At 41.7% G+C, this 17,495-nt stretch overlaps 1 protein-coding gene across 1 annotated transcript; it reads left to right on the top strand.

Moving 5' to 3' along the window:
• The first annotated feature begins 7,099 nt into the window (after window positions 1–7,099).
• On the top strand, window positions 7,100–17,338 carry sars1 (seryl-tRNA synthetase 1). The gene is made up of 11 exons (XM_061074326.1): window positions 7,100–7,260; window positions 9,103–9,173; window positions 9,255–9,335; window positions 10,745–10,903; window positions 11,167–11,310; window positions 11,441–11,596; window positions 12,869–13,090; window positions 13,341–13,470; window positions 14,282–14,442; window positions 15,155–15,284; window positions 16,330–17,338. The coding sequence occupies exons 1-11, from the start codon at window positions 7,125–7,127 to the stop codon at window positions 16,497–16,499; spliced, it is 1,560 nt and encodes a 519-aa protein (XP_060930309.1). The 5' UTR covers window positions 7,100–7,124; the 3' UTR covers window positions 16,500–17,338.
• Window positions 17,339–17,495: the final 157 nt, after the last annotated feature.

Below are 17,495 nucleotides of genomic sequence, written 5' to 3'. Positions count from 1 at the left end.
AGGGCTTTAACATGCTCAAATTCTTACCCAAACTTGCAGAAATTTAGAAAGTGGTGAAAATTTACGTAATCTGGAGGAATTTTCAATGCGCGTCGCAAAAAGGCTCAACGCTGCCCCCACGAGACCCCAGGAACGTGTCCACATTGACCAATCTTCACAAAAATCGATACACAGGTGTATCATGACCAGACAAACAAAAAAGTCGGGAGGTACAATTGGAAAAACACAGGAAGCCTGCTATTTTGCATTTAGTGGCCATTTTGGCCATAGTCCACATTTTTACTTTGAGGTACTTGTCCCAGGGCTTACATCAGATCAACTTCAAATTGAGATCAGTGTCATCACAACAAGATGGAGATACAAAGTTATTCAAACCATGTCAACGGCGAAGGATGAACCTGATGTTGTCATAACTCCACTGTGCATTTTCCTATCACCACCAAACTTCTGTCTCATGATCAGAGTCCAAGCCTGAACAGCTCTGTGTCAATATTTTAATTTTAATTTCAATTATTCTACTTTCGTTTCCTATTTTATTTTACTACGTGCAGTATGATGTATTGCGTGTTGCTGTCCTCTTGTTGCATCATTATTCTTGTGAAGCACTTTGCTCAACGAAGTTGTTTTAGATGTGCTATATAAATATAATTGACATTGACATTGACAGCTGAAGACTCCAGTCATGCGCAAGTTAATTTATTGATGACTAATGGGATGTGAAGGGGATTTCAACAAATAAGATAAAAAGTGTTTCAGAGTGAACTTACCAATCATGCCTTTACCTTCAATTAAAAAATCTAGTATTTGAGACTAGATCTTAATTGTGTTGATATTCATTTTACGCTATTTTTTCCCCCCCTGTTTTTACGAGATAAAAATCCTGTTTTTCGAACTTTTGACAACAAACTTTTTTTTTCTCCTGTTTTTCGAACTTTTTTATTTTCTGTTTTTACGAGATAAAACTCCTGTTTTTCTGAGTTAAGTTTTCTCCGGAAAAGGCGTTCCCTTAATCCTGCCTGAAGCTCTCACACGCATGGAGTTTGGTTGCTGTTGCATCAGCCTGAACCTGCAACAGACTAATGTAGCCGAGCGGTTTGTTCTATTATACTGTCAGGAGGCCTCAACCGAAAGAGGACACGAGAGATGGTTATTGAATCGGGACATCACACTCGTTTATTTTCCTTCACACTTTTATCAATCGATAGAACCCTTTTCCGTTAGAACCCCTTTCAAAACAAGAGTCCCAACCACCAACCTGCTTATAACAGGAACTACACATCAATCTTCTATAATAAAGCCACTAACGGGACAAAAATAAAAACTATCCTCTACCTATATGTAGCATAAGTTCAAAAAACAGGAAAAACCCTGTTTTTCAAACTTTTTTTTTTTTTTACCCAGAGCTTTTTTTATTTTTTCAAGTGAATGCAATACGCTTCCGTACCTTAACGTACTTTTTAAGAAAGGTTTTGTCGACATGCATCATCACGATACATTGTAATAAAACTACAAACAAGACCAGCATGGAACTGAACTAGTTGAGTAGACACTCACCAAGTCAGACTATAGATACTGTCTCTATAGTTTGTGATATATCATGACGCTTCTAGTGTTATTCCGTATCGACTACTTCACCTATTATCAATTATGATGGAGTGTAGGCAGAGATGGGCAGTATTTTTATTACTTGTATTTGAAATACGTATTTCAATTACTTTGAGTATTTTGTAATTTGTATTTGATAGGGCCGATAAAAAATCGAACGTAATTTGTAACAAAATACTTTAGAGTGGAGTAATTTTGTATTTAAAATGCTCAAAATACTGTTCACGAGTATGCATCAATTAACAAAATGCAGTGAATGAACAGAAGAGAAATCTAAATCAAATCAGTATTTGGTGTGACCACCCTTTGCCTTCAAAAACAGCATCGATTCGTCTGGGTAGACTTGCACACAGTTTTTGAAGGAACTTGGCTGGTAGGTTGTTCCAAACATCTTGGAGAACTAACCACAGATGTTCTGTGGATGTAGGCTTCCTCAAATCCTTCTGTCTCTTCATGTAATCCCAGACAGACTCCATGATTTTGAGATCTCTGTGGGGGCCATACCATCACCTCCAGGACTTATTGTTCTTCTTTACGCTGAAGATAGTTCTTAATGACATTGACTGTATGTTTGGGGTCGTTGTCCTGCTGCAGAATAAATTTGGTGCCAATCATACGCCTCCCTGATGGCATTGCATGATGGATAAGTATCTGTCTGTATTTGTCAGCATTGAGGATACTATTAATTCTGACCAAATCTCCAACTCCATTTGTAGAAATGCAGCCCCAAACTTGCAAGGAACCTCCACCATGCTTCACTGTCGCCTGCAGACACTCATTATTGTACCGCTCTCCAGCCCTTCGGTGAACAAACTGCCTTCGTCTACAGCCAAATATTTCAACTTTTGACTCATCAGTCCAGAGCACCTGCTGCCATTTGAGGCAGCAGGTTTCTTTTTAATACTTTACAGCAGGGGTGCCCACACTTTATAGGCTTGGGAGCTACTCTTGAAATGACCAGCTCAACAACATCTACCCCCCCCCCCACCCCCCCGCGCACGTACCCCCTCTTTTTTCTGGCGCCAGGAAACACACTGAAAAATGATTTTAAACGATATTGATAACATATTTTGTATGACATAAATGATTAAATATGCATCCCATAGTTTGTATTCCCCTTCTGTTGTCCTGGAGATTTAATTTTACCAATTTTACCAATCACATTATTAAATGTCCCCCTCTGCCCAACCACAAGCAGTCATATAGATAAAAAGAGAGAGAGAGGGGGGGGGGCTACGTATTCTCCACATAGGTTTGAGTGGAGAATACGTAATTTACCCTCCACACCCGACATAGCAAACAGCGGAGAAGTTCTTGAAGATGGATGATATTAAATTAATAATTTAAGTGGAGAAGTACAGTGAGTTGTATGATCCTCAGCACATATGAGACAAAGAAGACACATGTTGGGCTGTGTTGCAGTTAATGTTGGAGCAACAAGTAAGTATATGTTTGGAAAAAAATGATTAAATGCCGTTTTTACTGCAGGCTGATAACAGCAAAAGTATGTGATATTATTAGCGTGGCGCTTCAGCGTCCGGTGTGTACAGCAAAGCGCCGGCGCTCTAGGGATAAGCGCGGCGCGCTTCGGCGGCGCTTCCGCATCCGGTTTGAACCCGGCGTGACGAGCAGTCCGCCGCGTTGACGTTCGCAACATCGTCCAGGGCGGGGGGCGTGGCGGCGGCGGCAGGGGCGGCGGCGGCGACGGCAAAAAAAAAAAAAAGTGGGTACGTGCGCCGGAGCGTCCACGTGACTGTCTCTTGTCCGATCGCGATCGACGTATTGGGCCCCCCTGCTTTACAGTGAGCTGGGTTTAGAGTTCTGACACCAACATTTCCTCAGTTAACCAGGCAGTGGTAAAACGTGTCACAATAGCTCCTGAATCATTATATATTATATACCCTCACTATTTATTACAAAGTCCTGCCCCGCCCCTAAACAAAATTCCCAGTGATAGGTTCAGAAGTTTGAGTAACTTTGTTGAGAGATAATGAGAAAGAAGATCAGTTTTATTTTAACATATTTAGTTTCTTTCAGTGTTGATGCGTCAACTCTTTTGATCTCAAGTCAACTTCAACATTTCACTCATCAGTCCAGAGCACCTGCTGCCATTTGTCTACACCCCAGGTCCTATGTTTTGGTGCATAGTTGAGTCGCTTGGCCTTGTTCCCATGTCGGAGGCTTTTTGGCTGCAACTCTTCCATGAAGACCACTTCTGATCAGACTTCTCCGGACAGTAGATGGGTGTACATGGGTCCCACTGGTCTCTGCCAGTTCTGAGCTGATAGCACTGCTGGACATCTTCAGATTTCGAAGGGAAATAAGCTTGATGTATTTTTCATCTTCTGCACTAAGTTTCCTTGGCCGACCACTGCGTCTATGAACCTCAACGTTGCCCATTTCTTTGTGCTTCTTCAAAAGAGCTTGAACAGCACATCTGGAAACCCCAGTCTGCTTTGAACTCTTAGTCTGGGAGAGACCTTGCTGAAGCTCTATAACTACCTTGTGTCTTGTTGCTGTGCTCAGTCTTGCCATGGTGATGACCTGTGACATCAAACTGTCTTTCACAACCTCACATTGGAAGCAGAGTTTGTTCCTCACCCAGTTTGAAGCCTCCTACACAGCTGTTTCTGTTTCAGTTAATGACTGTGTTTCAACCTACATGTGAAATTGATGATCATTAGCACCTGTTTGGTATAATTGGTTGATCATACATCTGACTATAATCCTACAAAATCCCTGACTTTGTGCAAGTGTACCTATAAGAATTGATGCTGGTTTGAAGGCAAAGGGTAGTAACACCAAGTATTGATTTGATTTAGATTTTTCTTTTGTTCGCTCACTTTGCATTTTGTTAATTGATGAAAATAAACTGTAAACACTTCCATTTTTCAAAGCATTCTTAGTTTACAGCATTTTTCACACCTGCCTCAAACTTTTGCGCAGTACTGTATATATACATAATCAATCACATTGTTGTAACACTGACATTCTGTGACTGTTCTTCCTTTTTTGGGGTTCACCAGAGCTTTGTGTACATTATATAGCCCAAACCTGAATGCTCTGCTATACCAAATTGTGAGAAAACGGAAAATCCAGAAAAAGTATTTTCTATATTTTAAATACAAAATACATGTATTGTATTTTGTTACATTTTCTGGCACCAGTATTTTGTATTTCATTTTGATACATTTATTCGAGGGGTATTTTGTATCGAAATACATTTTGATGTATTTTTGCCCATCCCTGAGTGTAGGTAGTTCTGGGACTCTTATAGGTCTTAAATTACATTTATTATGTTCTTAAAAATCTCTTTAAAAGTCTTACATGTAGAAACCCGAATTTGGCATGGTAAACATGACCCCACTTAAAGGAACCATGTGTGTAATGGGCCTGGGTCACCTGCTCCTGACTCATCTCCACAGCTGTCTGTCATCGAGCTCAGGTTAAGTACCCCAGCTCTCCTCCCACTCGCCACAGGACTACTCTGCCTACTCATCGGAGTCAATACCCAGAGTTTTTCCTCATGCTTCTCGATAACGTATTTATTATCTGGGCCTTTGGACGCCAGCACCAGTTCTCCAGCAACTCCAAACTACCTGCCAGTCACAAGCCATTGCCCCATCTCTCACCCTTTGTCCCTACTACTTTCTTTCTTCAATCCTTTTTTTTTTCTGCCGGGTCCGTAAGCATATTGTCTTAAAGCGAAAGAGAATGAATCAACCTTCCCTTCAGATGTTAAGTTCTTAGAACAATGAATTTGCGGTTGAAAGGTGTAAGCGTTGATTGTGAAATGAACATGTTTTGTTTTGCTACATCTGGTGTCGTGGTTAAAGTCCAACATAGGGTGAGATTGTAGACGTTTGTATTGCTCTCTCGGTTTCACAGCATAATGCCCCAACTTCAAACTATCTTATAAAACTAATGCTTTAACTTAAGCTCACTTTTTCTCAGGGAATTTGTGAGACCTATATATGTTCACAACTTTAATTCTGTGTATGAGAAACCTTACAGAATAGAAATGCATAAGATTAGTATTTAGGGCCCGAGCACTGACTTCAAAGGTCAGGTGAGACTCTATCAGGTGAGACCCTATTGAAATTGTAAGGATTATTATTATTCAGGCAAATTAATTGGCTTTTTGAGGGCTTTACCATGCTCAACTTCTTACCAAAATTTGCAGAAAGTTAGAAAGCGGTGAAAATTTACGTATTCTGAAGGAATTTTCAATGGGCATCGCAAAATGGCTCAACGGTGCCCCCCGAGACCCCTGGAACGTGTTCACATTGACCGGTCTTCACAAAAATCGATATACAGGTGTATCATGACCAGACAAACAAAAAAGTCTTAGGTGCAATTGGAAAAACAAAACAGGAAGCCTGCTATTTTGCATTTAGTGGCCATTTTGGCCATATTCCACATTTTTTCTTCGATGTACTTGTAACAGGGTTTTCATCGGATCAACTTCAAATTGAGATGAGTGTCATCACAACAAGATGGAGATAAAAACAGACTGACAGATTTATTTTTCGTCACACGGTGTGACCGTGGCGTGACGTCAAAGTTTGATTACACGCCATTAAAACACGATTTTCTGTAACCCGGACATACATGGACCATGAATCCTTTGATTTCAGTCTTCCTATATCAAAGGAAACTTTATTTTATTTTGTTTTGGGAGTCACCATCGTGTCTCTGGCATTGAAATAAGTCCGTCTTCATTCTTGAGAATCTAAAATCAATCTTGACTTGACTTCTAGAGATCCAGACATCTGCTCTACTGCTCCCTCCAAAAGGGCATAATACTGACATGTTTCTATTGTACTTCAAGTTCCGTGGTTAGACTGCTGGCATGCACCTTGGACAAGAATACTCTCTGTCGACAGATCTATGTTGTAATTAAAATAGCACGAGCTGGAGCTAATACCTCTGCCAAGGCCCAACACTCCCCTTCATTTAAATTCACTCGATCTGGATTTAATTTGGACCTGCACCAAATTGCACACAGTCAGATATCAGTCACCTAAACATTGGAAATCAGTTGAATTGTTTTTGTGTAATCCTGCTAACAAACAAACAAACAAACAAATGCAGGTGAAGACATAATTAACTACTCTATTTAGGTAACATCAACTGCGGTTCATCGAGTTAATTCTTGTGTTCATCACTGTAAAAACTGAGAAATTGGCCATTTAATGTTTTTTTTCATATATTAAAAAGAACTTGACATGAAGTTTTGCAGACGTAAGTTGCCAGGTTGGCTGAAAATAAAACCTTGCTCTCAAAAATAATTCTGACTAAACATCAACAAAAGAATGATAACCTATCTCACGGTGTTTGGCTTTGTTTCTTGGAAAGAGAGCTTTTGGTAAAACTAATGTCACGATTGGTCTTTTTCAGCTTGTGGTTACGGATTTGTTAGCGGAGCGAGAAGCTCTGGCAACCCAGATGTAGTGCTGCACGGCGGTGAGCTCATTCAGCCGCTGACAGTCAGACAACGTGGAAGACCTGCAGCAAACATGGTGCTCGACTTGGACCTGTTCCGGACAGACAAAGGCGGAGACCCCGAAGCCGTCCGCGAGATCCAGAGGAAGCGGTTCAAAGATGTCTCACTCGTGGACAAACTGGTGGCTGCGGACACGGAGTGGAGGAAATGTAAGCGCCGCTTCCGTTCGCTGGTCTCCCTCTCAGAAGCTGACGTTACCCCGGCGGCTACAGATGCTAACGTTAGCTCAACCTCACTGGAGAGTAGCCCACGCCCAACTCCATTAGGAATCCGGTCAATTTGAGCGCTAGCATCTGAAGACCACCGAAAGACACACTCGCCAATGATTTAAAACGACTTCCCATGTGTGTAGGATCCAGTCTCTCATTCGGTTTCCTCAAATACAAAAACAGCCCCTGGGAAGATACTTTAATTGTGAATCTGCTTGTTCTGCCACCGCAGTAGTGACGCGTCCGCTCCGCTGCAGTGGACTGCGAGAAATGCCAGAAGGTTTATCATTGAAATAGTAAATACATGTACGTTTGGTGCATTATTAAGACGCCGAATTGATCACTGAAAAATCCTTTGACAGTATTAAAAAAAAAAAAACTTGTATAGGTGGTGATGCTCGTCAGTAAATTAAGCTAATATTTAAAAGCGGCAAGATGATAGCAAGCAGCAATGTGGCTAATGTTAGCATAGCTAGCACCTTTCGGCATATTCTAATGAGCCGGCTCGTTATCCTCCACACACTCAAAGGTGGCTTCCTGGTTTCAGGGTTATAATGGATGAGGTACCAATCACTGGTTTATCACACGTTCCCATAAGTGTTGCTTCTGTTGCTAACGCGAAGGCTGTGTTAGCTTAGCGATGCTGGATGCAAGCGTGCAATCTGATGCAATCCCAGTCTGCAACAGGTCAAGTCAACCTCGCCCTGCAGAGGAGCTACGAACAGCGCCAGTCTGATTCAGAGTATGACACGATCAGGGCACTGTGGTCCATGTTTAAGTGACAGAAATAGTCTGTTTTTATCATGGCTTTTGACTTTATGAGTGTAGGTTGTTACTGAGAGTAACCCCTGTCAGCAGGAGCCCTGCTACTTAGGGGTGGGAATTGGCAAAAATGTGACGATTCAATAGAATTGCGATATTTGGGCCATGATTCAATATTATTGCGATTCTTAACATATTGCGATGCAGCAAGTATTGCAAATTGATTATATGATATATTGCAATTCATGTCCCCCATATTATTCAAAGGTATTACAAAAAATGAGGAAAATAAGACTGCTCAACTCACTTCAAATGTCACATTGAATTCTGTGAACAACATTCTACACATTAACTGTGCAAAAAAGTGCAAAAACTAAGAAAGGGTAGTGCAAAAACCTTGTCCTTGAACATTCAGGACACAGGACCTTTGTAATTATTTTTTGAATAGGAGACCTCTCAAATGACCGCTGAGCTCCCAGCACATAACTTACAATTATTCAAATACAATACAGTAACATCAAGCACAGCAGACATAATAGAGTAACATAAACCTGAGAATAATCATATAAATAAGAGTAACTTAGAGCTTTAATCAAATTGAGAAAAATAAACAAATGTGTACTACTAGAGTCCAGTCCAGTTGGCTGCAAGGTCATGACCCAAAATGTTAAATTCATTTGGGAATATTGGCATTTTTGTTCAGAAAAAGGAGTTGGTCAACATGCTCAGATGTTAAGTGCTCCTGCAGTGGAGAACATCCTCTCCGCATACACACTAGGTATCTTTTAAACTCTGAAACTCTCCTCGTCATGCTTTGCCAGCCAGGGGCTGTTACATATATAATTGTAAATAAAGCATTAAAAAAAAAATTGCAATACTTTGTGCTACAGTATCGATATAATCGCGGGCGCAAAATATCGCGCTTCTGAACAGAATCAATTTTTTCCACTACTGCTACTGCAGTTGTCTCCCACACATCTCCTGACAGTGCACTGACTGAATGACTGTGCCCATTAACAGGTCGCTTCAATTCAGACAACCTCAACAAGATGAAGAACCTGTGTAGCAAGAGCATTGGGGAGAAAATGAAGGTAAAGCAGCAGCAGCACAGACATTTGGAATGTGACCCGTTTATTTGCACCCTTACATATATTTCTTTGTTGTGAATGCAGAAGAAGGAGCATGTTGGGGAGGACGAGGCTGTACCTGAAGAAGCACAGAACCTTGAGTCCCTAACAGCTGAAACACTATCGGTATGGTTGTCTTCACTTTAAGCTCTTAAGGCCGGCGCATGCTTCTGCGTCGTCAGGGGCACGCAGCTGTAACGCAGGACTCGTTCTCATTCATGGTTCTCCAACCGTTGTGCTTGTTGCCATGCAATTCCCCGCCAGAACACTAGGCGCAGTAATGTTTTTTGTCGAAGTCGGCTCTTCTTCGTGTGTTGCACGAAGAAGAGCGATTTATTTACATCGCCACGGCGGCTCCGCAGAGCCTTTTTCTGGCGGAAAAATCCGCCGGTTAGTGACGGGTTATACTAGTGGACATAGTGTCGGATCTCTTCTGCCAAGTGCTCTTCTATCTGGTCCATATTCGTTCTTCTAAATCTTCCGTGGTTTCCGGGCATGAACCGGAAATGCGACTCCGGAAATGATGTAGTCAGCAGACCAATCACAGCCCTCGCGGCCGGGTGACGCTTGCGGGGCTTTGCCGTCTAGTTAGAAAAATTGGCCGACGCACGTAAGGACGTAGGAAGGGCCGTGAGGGGCCCGGAAGGGCTCTTGCGTCTCCGTTCCCGTGAAAACGCAGAAGCATGTGCCGGCCTTTACTCTAACGGAGGTACGGCTGTAACGATACTTCAAACCCACGGTTTGGCTGATACCTCAGTTAAATTTTTTGTTTTTAAGGGGGATGTAGTGGGTCCATAAGGAAAAGCCGGGGCATATTTCTTGGTTTTATTAAAACACCAGAATTTGGAACCGGAAAGAAAAGAACACTAAAGCACAATGTTGTACTTGTCTTCACATAAAACTACATTAACCAAAATGACCAAAGAATAGGAAACAGTGTGTCTCCCACAGTCTCAATGTCCAGAGTTCAATCCATATATTTACAAAATCCGGATCAGTCTTCCCTACAAGCCCAACATAGTTCATTTCAATTTAGTTAAAACAATGAAAAACAGATGAAAGAAAAAAACTCCAGGGAAACTCCATAAAGAACAATGCACCTGACTCGGACACCTGATTTCCTCTTGCCTCTGTCTTCAGAGACACCGTGTCTGCTCCTGAGCAGCGAGAACAAGCAGACTTCACAACACACTTTGGTGTGTCCTCTCCGACCCCCACACTCTTGGCTCTGAAGTCACGGGGTTGTGGTCCCGGGGTTGTGATTGAACACACATGAACCCAGAAGGTTGCACCTGCTGCTGTGGCATGCTCAGGGGTTTGGCAGGGAGACATTTCACAGTTCGGTCTTCGTGTATCGCAAACAGCAACTGTGGACCGCGTTTTCGGTTTTGGTTCAAGAATCGTTACAGCCCAAACCTGAATGGTGGCATTTTTGCCCCTTATTACATGAATCTGTGTGGGTGTGACGAAGAACGACATACCTTTATGTCTGTCTTTTAATTCCTTGCTTGTTTACATATTTTTTTGTCTGTCAGGCCCTGACAGTAACCCAGATCAAAAAGGTGCGTGTGTTGGTGGACGAGGCGATGGAGAAAGCTGATGGTGAGAGGATAAGGCTGGAGGCGGAGCGCTTTGAGTACCAGAGGGAGGTCGGCAATGTTTTGCACCCATCGGTGCCCATCAGCAATGACGAGGTGGGGGTTGATAACATGACTTTGATTTAATAATGCAATTTAAATTGATAATCTACTGTTAATTATTGTCTCAGTCATTGACAAAATCCTCAACAATTAAGTGGATTGATTAATACATACGTTTTGAAGAATGGCAGATGACCTTCATGCAGATTTGTGCAAGAATGGTATCATCCACGTTCAGGAGAATGGAGTCTATCATTAAAAATAAACCCTGACATGCAAAGCAATGTGACTGTTTCTCCCGTCTCCCCTCCTGACAGGATGCAGACAACAGGGTAGAGCGCACCTGGGGCGACTGCACTGTCCAGAAGAAGTACTCCCATGTGGACCTGGTGGTCATGATCGATGGTTTTGAGGGCGAGAAGGGAGCTGTTGTGGCCGGCAGCAGAGGTTACTTTTTGAAGGTGAGTTAAGATACCAGCTCAGACGCATGTATGGACAGACATGTTTCATACAAACAAGTAAATCGATGCAAATATCTCAACCCAAGAGACCAGCTGTTGAGTTGTTTTTCTTTCCCGTGTTGTCGTTTAGGGCCCTCTGGTTTTCCTGGAGCAGGCTCTGATCAACTACGCCTTAAGGATCCTGTACAGCAAGAGTTATACAATGCTCTACACACCCTTCTTCATGAGGAAAGAGGTCATGCAGGAAGTCGCCCAGCTCAGCCAGTTTGACGATGAGCTTTACAAGGTTTGTGAGCGGTGGGGCGTGCTAATATAATTGTACCAAGATCCATCTTTTAAATTAAGTGAATAAGTTTAATACCTAACACTGACAATATTACAGATGGATTAGACCTACAAAAAAACATATACCAAATGATGTAGTTTCGAGCTGTTTCCAGCAATATAGCTCTTGAAGGCCCCCCCACTGAAAAAAGAATTGCAGGAGTCTATCACTGACATACTAGCTATCCTACTTTTCTACAGAAGCCAGCTCTAGATAGTTATGGTAACCTGACGTTGTACGGTGTATGTAATGTAACCCAGAAAATGACCCATCAAGATGTCTACAGCAGCTGTAGGAAGAAATATCAAGAGAGGCCAGGACTCCCGACCCGATTGGCCAGACTTATGATACCTTGTGATGCTAATAACCACAGTTTGCACTGGTAAAGTGGTTAGTTCCTTACAGGAGAACCTTATATTATGTCCCAATAAATAAACCAGACAAGGACTCCAAATTTAAAATAACTTAAAACAAGCAGATTAAAGTCCAAATACACTGACATCTAGCTCTTGATAGTGATTTGTAATTTCGAGAAAACGGGACACTACAGATCATTAACCCAAACACCTTGAAAACAAAACTCGATAGGCTGTGGGACCCCCCAGGACTCGGTCGAACATGGTGGGGCCTTCCTCAGAAGACCATAGAATGATAATGGCCAAAACATCCCATGATCGTTGGATATACTTCTGATGATGTGTCTTAAAATTGAGAGAAGGATAAACCTAAAGTCAGGAAGGCCAAACCTTTTCCAGGAAAATATACAGTGCTGCAAAGCTGCATTGCTAACTGGCAGGTAGACATATCATGCCTGACCCTATCTTCCACTGGTTGCTTACATCTGGTGATCCTTGACATTTGCTGCTGGTCGGCAGTTTATCATCAATATAGCTCAGAGAACATTCAAGCAAGGGATATTCAACATTGTCTCTTCTTTTAAATCCTGCATCTTAAGCCATTCCCAGTGAATTAACCTAAACGTTAAGGAACCATCCTGCTTTTGTTTAATGATTTGAATGTATATCTGCTATAAAGGCAAATTATGTATGTCTATTGCATTTCAGCTCTTTCAGTAGTTTTTCAGAGAGGTTAAATGAATTTCATTGTACAACTCTGGTATTTCGTACCATGAGCTGCATATGTAATGTGTTATATTTTGCGACTCTGCAAAAGTTTGCACTCATTCACAGTCAGCTGGATCAATGGATTTCTGTCCACTGTTACTTTTTCCAGGTCATCGGTAAAGGCAGTGAGAAGTCAGACGACAACTCCATAGATGAGAAGTACCTCATTGCCACCTCTGAGCAGCCCATCGCAGCCTTCCTGAGGGACGAGTGGCTGAAACCCGAGGACCTGCCCATCCGCTACGCCGGCTTCTCCACCTGCTTCAGACAGGAAGTGGGCTCCCATGGCCGAGACACCCGCGGGATCTTCAGGGTGCACCAGTTTGAAAAGGTCAGTAATGTCCCTTTTATTGTCAGTGAAATAAAGTTCAAATAAATAACTAATTACTCTTTGTCAAAACTTCTTATCATTTCCTGTAGCCAAAACTTTATAACATACACAGACCGAAGTAGTTTGAAAGAACATAATAATCAAATTTCTTTTTTAAAGCATTCACTTATTAACATTGATTTTTGCTTTTGGTATGTTTGTTTACACGCTGCAGTTGATCCATTAAGTTTTCCTTTGTGTCTCCCTCTAGATTGAGCAGTTTGTGTATGCCTCCCCACATGATAACAAATCATGGGAGATGTTTGATGAGATGATCGGGACGGCAGAGGAGTTCTACCAGACGCTAGGAATTCCTTATCGCATCGTCAATATAGTCTCTGGTAGGTGTGACACACACAAATACAAGATCAAGATCAGGTAAAATAGATCCATGATGTATGAACAAGTGTCATTCTTGTTTTTGGTTACTCAGCTAGATGACAACAGAGTCAAGATTCTTGCTCTATTTTGAGTGAGTGTAATGTGAAAATGAAAGCTAACATAGAGAAGAAGGTCCCTGCTCCAGACTAAGTTTATCATTAAGTTGCACCAGCACAGAATTTAGGTGCACCCAAAATGTTTACTTGTGCCTTTTGGTACCGTAATAATACATCTATTATACCTTTTTCTTGACAGTTACCATATACATGGGTGATTTCTTAAATTCGGCTGGGTATTGCCACTGATTTCCCGAATCCTCATGAGATGAGGAAGCGACACGTCTCAATCAGATACAGTAACACACCAGCTAAATGTTTGGCACACCGATGCGACCAAGAAAAAAAAAAACGCAGTTTATAGATACTTGGTGACCAAAATGGTCACTCTCTGGCCCTTGCATGAGTGTACTGTTTTATTTGTTTAAAATAATGTAACATTGCATCTATACACACATGTGCACAGATTGCTGCAGAAAAACTCTATACAACAAACCCAACCCTGAAAATCATATATTTGTTGAAGCTCTACATTGTTATGTTGGTTAACTACACTCCAAATTTTGAGAAAGATTTTTAATTTCATATTGTGTAAAGTTAAACCTGTTGGCCGTTCAAAAGTCATCAGATGACACTAAAACACCAGCGGCTGTCAGAACAGCAAGAGTTGGCGTCATGATCCGACATCATTTTCTGCTCCCACTTGTCATCTCAGGTGCCTTGAATCATGCAGCAAGTAAGAAGCTGGATCTGGAGGCCTGGTTCCCTGGTGGCTTGGGCGCTTTCAGAGAGCTGGTCTCCTGCTCAAACTGCACTGACTACCAGGCCAGGCGCCTCCGCATCCGCTACGGACAGACCAAGAAGATGATGGACAAGGTGAGTTCTTAGTTTTAACGCAGCTGTTTATATAACCGAGATGCTAATTCTCCCTCAGCTGTAGTTGGGCAGTAAAGGGTTGACCACTGAGACTCTTGTCTCAGTTAACGTGTTCAATCAGCACAGTCCAAAATTTGGGGCTGCATGTGAAGATCTGCCTAGGGGTCCATGCAAAGCCTTTTTTGTTTCCATTAAGCAAAAACATCTTACTTCACTGTACTTAAAAAAAGCAGATTTATTAACATGGTACATAAAAAACACTTGATGCTGGTTAAATTGACACCCTTGTCTTTACCCATCTGATCGGGATGTTAAATGAGTTTCAAAAGAGAAAGGCACTCAGAGCCCACACCCTCCCACTGTCTCGCAATATTAAAGAAAGTTTAGAAAGAAATCCTGGATCTGCTCGTTTATCCAGATCCACTCCAATATTGTATGGATTCTTCCTTGGGTCATGCCCCACCCTCCACAGAATCTCATAGAAGTCGGTTGAGCTGATGATGCATCATCCTGCTGACAGACAGAGAGGCAGTGTCTGTGTTTTCCCCTCTGTGGCTGCATGTTCTAACACACCTCTGCTGCACAAAGATGCACTGTATGAATGGGTGATCGTAAAAACTGTACTGTAAAGCGCTTTGAGTGGTGATCAAAAGTTGATAATCGCTATATAAATACAGACCATTTACTTCCTCTCTATCTGTACATTATGCAGGCAGAGTATGTGCACATGTTGAATGCCACCATGTGCGCGACCACTCGAGTGATGTGTGCCATCCTGGAGAATTACCAAACCGATGAAGGCATCATTATTCCAGAGAAGCTCAAGGACTTCATGCCCCCAGGTAAGCTCGACTGCATTCTTAACATCTGGTGTGTGCAGTGTTCATTCACACATTACAAATAGCTGTTAGAGGAAAAGTGAATCATTAGAAGTAAGTTGTTTTTCAAAATCTCAATTCTGGTCTGAAGTTTTTGTCCAAGGTGAGTGTATGCTGATAATGCTCAATGTAAAAAAACGTATAACTTATAGAAGGTTTATTTAGAAGTAGTCCCATAAATCTACCTGGCCCATGTATTGGCCAATATTAGCTGACTGCAGAGATGTATATAAATATATATATATGTATTTGTGTCTGTGCATGCAAACAAGTAAAAATCATTTTAGGATAGATAAATTACAATGTTTGTCCACCAGATGGCAACCACAAGCTGTTTTATTCACACCGTAAAATGTAATACTCAGTATGTACCTTAGTCACAATTCAAAACAAAAGTAATCTTAAGATTGTTTGTTTATATGATGTCTTTTTTATTAAACTTATTACTATATTAATATTAAGATCTACCACAGGAAATCCAGTCTGACATCAGTGTGGCCTCTTCAGCACGAATAATCTAATATCTACTGCTCAGGCTTCAACTTTGAATAAAAAATATATACTATAGATCTTTTTACTGATCAATCCTAAGAACTTAAACTGTTTCACTTCATTCTGAGAGGTAGAGGCGAACCCACAGCTGCATGCTTTGGTGCTGCGCTACAGTGCATGCTGAGAACCAGTAAACCAGCTACACACCTACAAGACAGTTTCCTTAACACTTGTTGCAAGACCAGACGTCCAAAAGAGTTTCTGACAGAGCCAGACTACTTATTTGGCCATGCCTTTATGCTAAGCTAAGCTAATTGGCTCTTGGCTCTTACTCCACAATTAGAAAGCGTTTTTTCTAATATCTCTGACTGTTCCTTTAATCACTGACACAGTTTGAGTGTGAAGGTTTTCATTGCCTCACTATCACACCCACCAGTGACAGATTTTTTTATTGAGCTGAATGACCTTTGTTTTTCCGCTTGTAGGCTTGAATGTAATTTTTGTTTCTGTCCTCCAGGTTTGACAGAGATCATCAAGTTTGTCAAGCCTGCTCCTATTGATCAGGAGATGTCTAAAAAAGCAAAGAAAAATCAGGAAGGAGGAGCAGGAGGCAAGAAGAAGAAGCAGGGTGGAGGAGACCAGAACCTGCCTAACGCCATGGAGAGCATGTCTGTCAACGACTCATAGGCTCCACTACACAACAGCTTTGTTGCTTCACCAACCTCACAGATAGAAACTGATGGACTAGAGCCGAGTCAGCGATGACGTTTCTCCCAAACTTTGATAGTGGTTAAAAAATGGAGAAGTGAATCTCCCAGGCTGGCACTTGATATTACTGAAGGTGTGGCTCTATCCCATCTGTGTCTATCTACCAGGATGGTGTTCTTTTCATCTCGGCTGTTCCTCTCATTCTCTCAAGAAGGGATTGCTCTGTGCTGTCACCCATCCACAGTCCACTACACCACCTGTCTCTTCACTTCTCTCACATCTGCAGCATTTGAGCCTAATACAAACAGATACAACTTCCCTCCGAGGGGACAGAGCATGCTCGTGTATGCACATCCAGCAGGGACATTTCTGGCAGATGAACTGTTGATTGTTCACAGGCACACAGGGTTGTTTTCCAGCTGTGTTTTGGGTTCTGTTCTTATCATTAAAAAGTGTGGTTTCCAAATGTTTTGGTGGTTTGTACAACTGATCTTTTACTGTCTGGAATCATCATTCATCAGCTTTTATTGAGACTAAATCTTGCAACTCTTCTGTGGTGACTTCAGGTCTGAAATGGATTTAAAGTTGGAAAGAGAAATCAAAACAGGTATTTATAATGTCTGCGGCTTCCCTTCATGCTGTCTCTGACCACAATCACAATTCTCAACTTGCTTGATGTCACTGTTGACCATTATGCTGCTCTCGAGCTAATGATTAAGACTGACATTAAATCTACTTGCAAATATAAAGATATATCTATGATTGAACATTGACAAAGTGGCACTCACTGTAAACAAATAAATACAGGTGATACAGAAGTTACATTTGTGTGGCTGGTTTTTCTGTGAGTCTGCTTGCCTTTATACGTGTATACATTTAATTGACTGTTGATCAGAATGTGTCCGTGAATCTTCCCGGCAGACTGCATATCTGATAAGAGGCAATAAGGAAGACCTGCAGGTTACTAATTAACTC

This window comes from Limanda limanda, chromosome 7, assembly GCF_963576545.1.
Source record: "Limanda limanda chromosome 7, fLimLim1.1, whole genome shotgun sequence".
Classification (NCBI taxonomy): domain Eukaryota; kingdom Metazoa; phylum Chordata; class Actinopteri; order Pleuronectiformes; family Pleuronectidae; genus Limanda; species Limanda limanda.
This window is presented reverse-complemented; position numbering and strand designations above follow the sequence as displayed.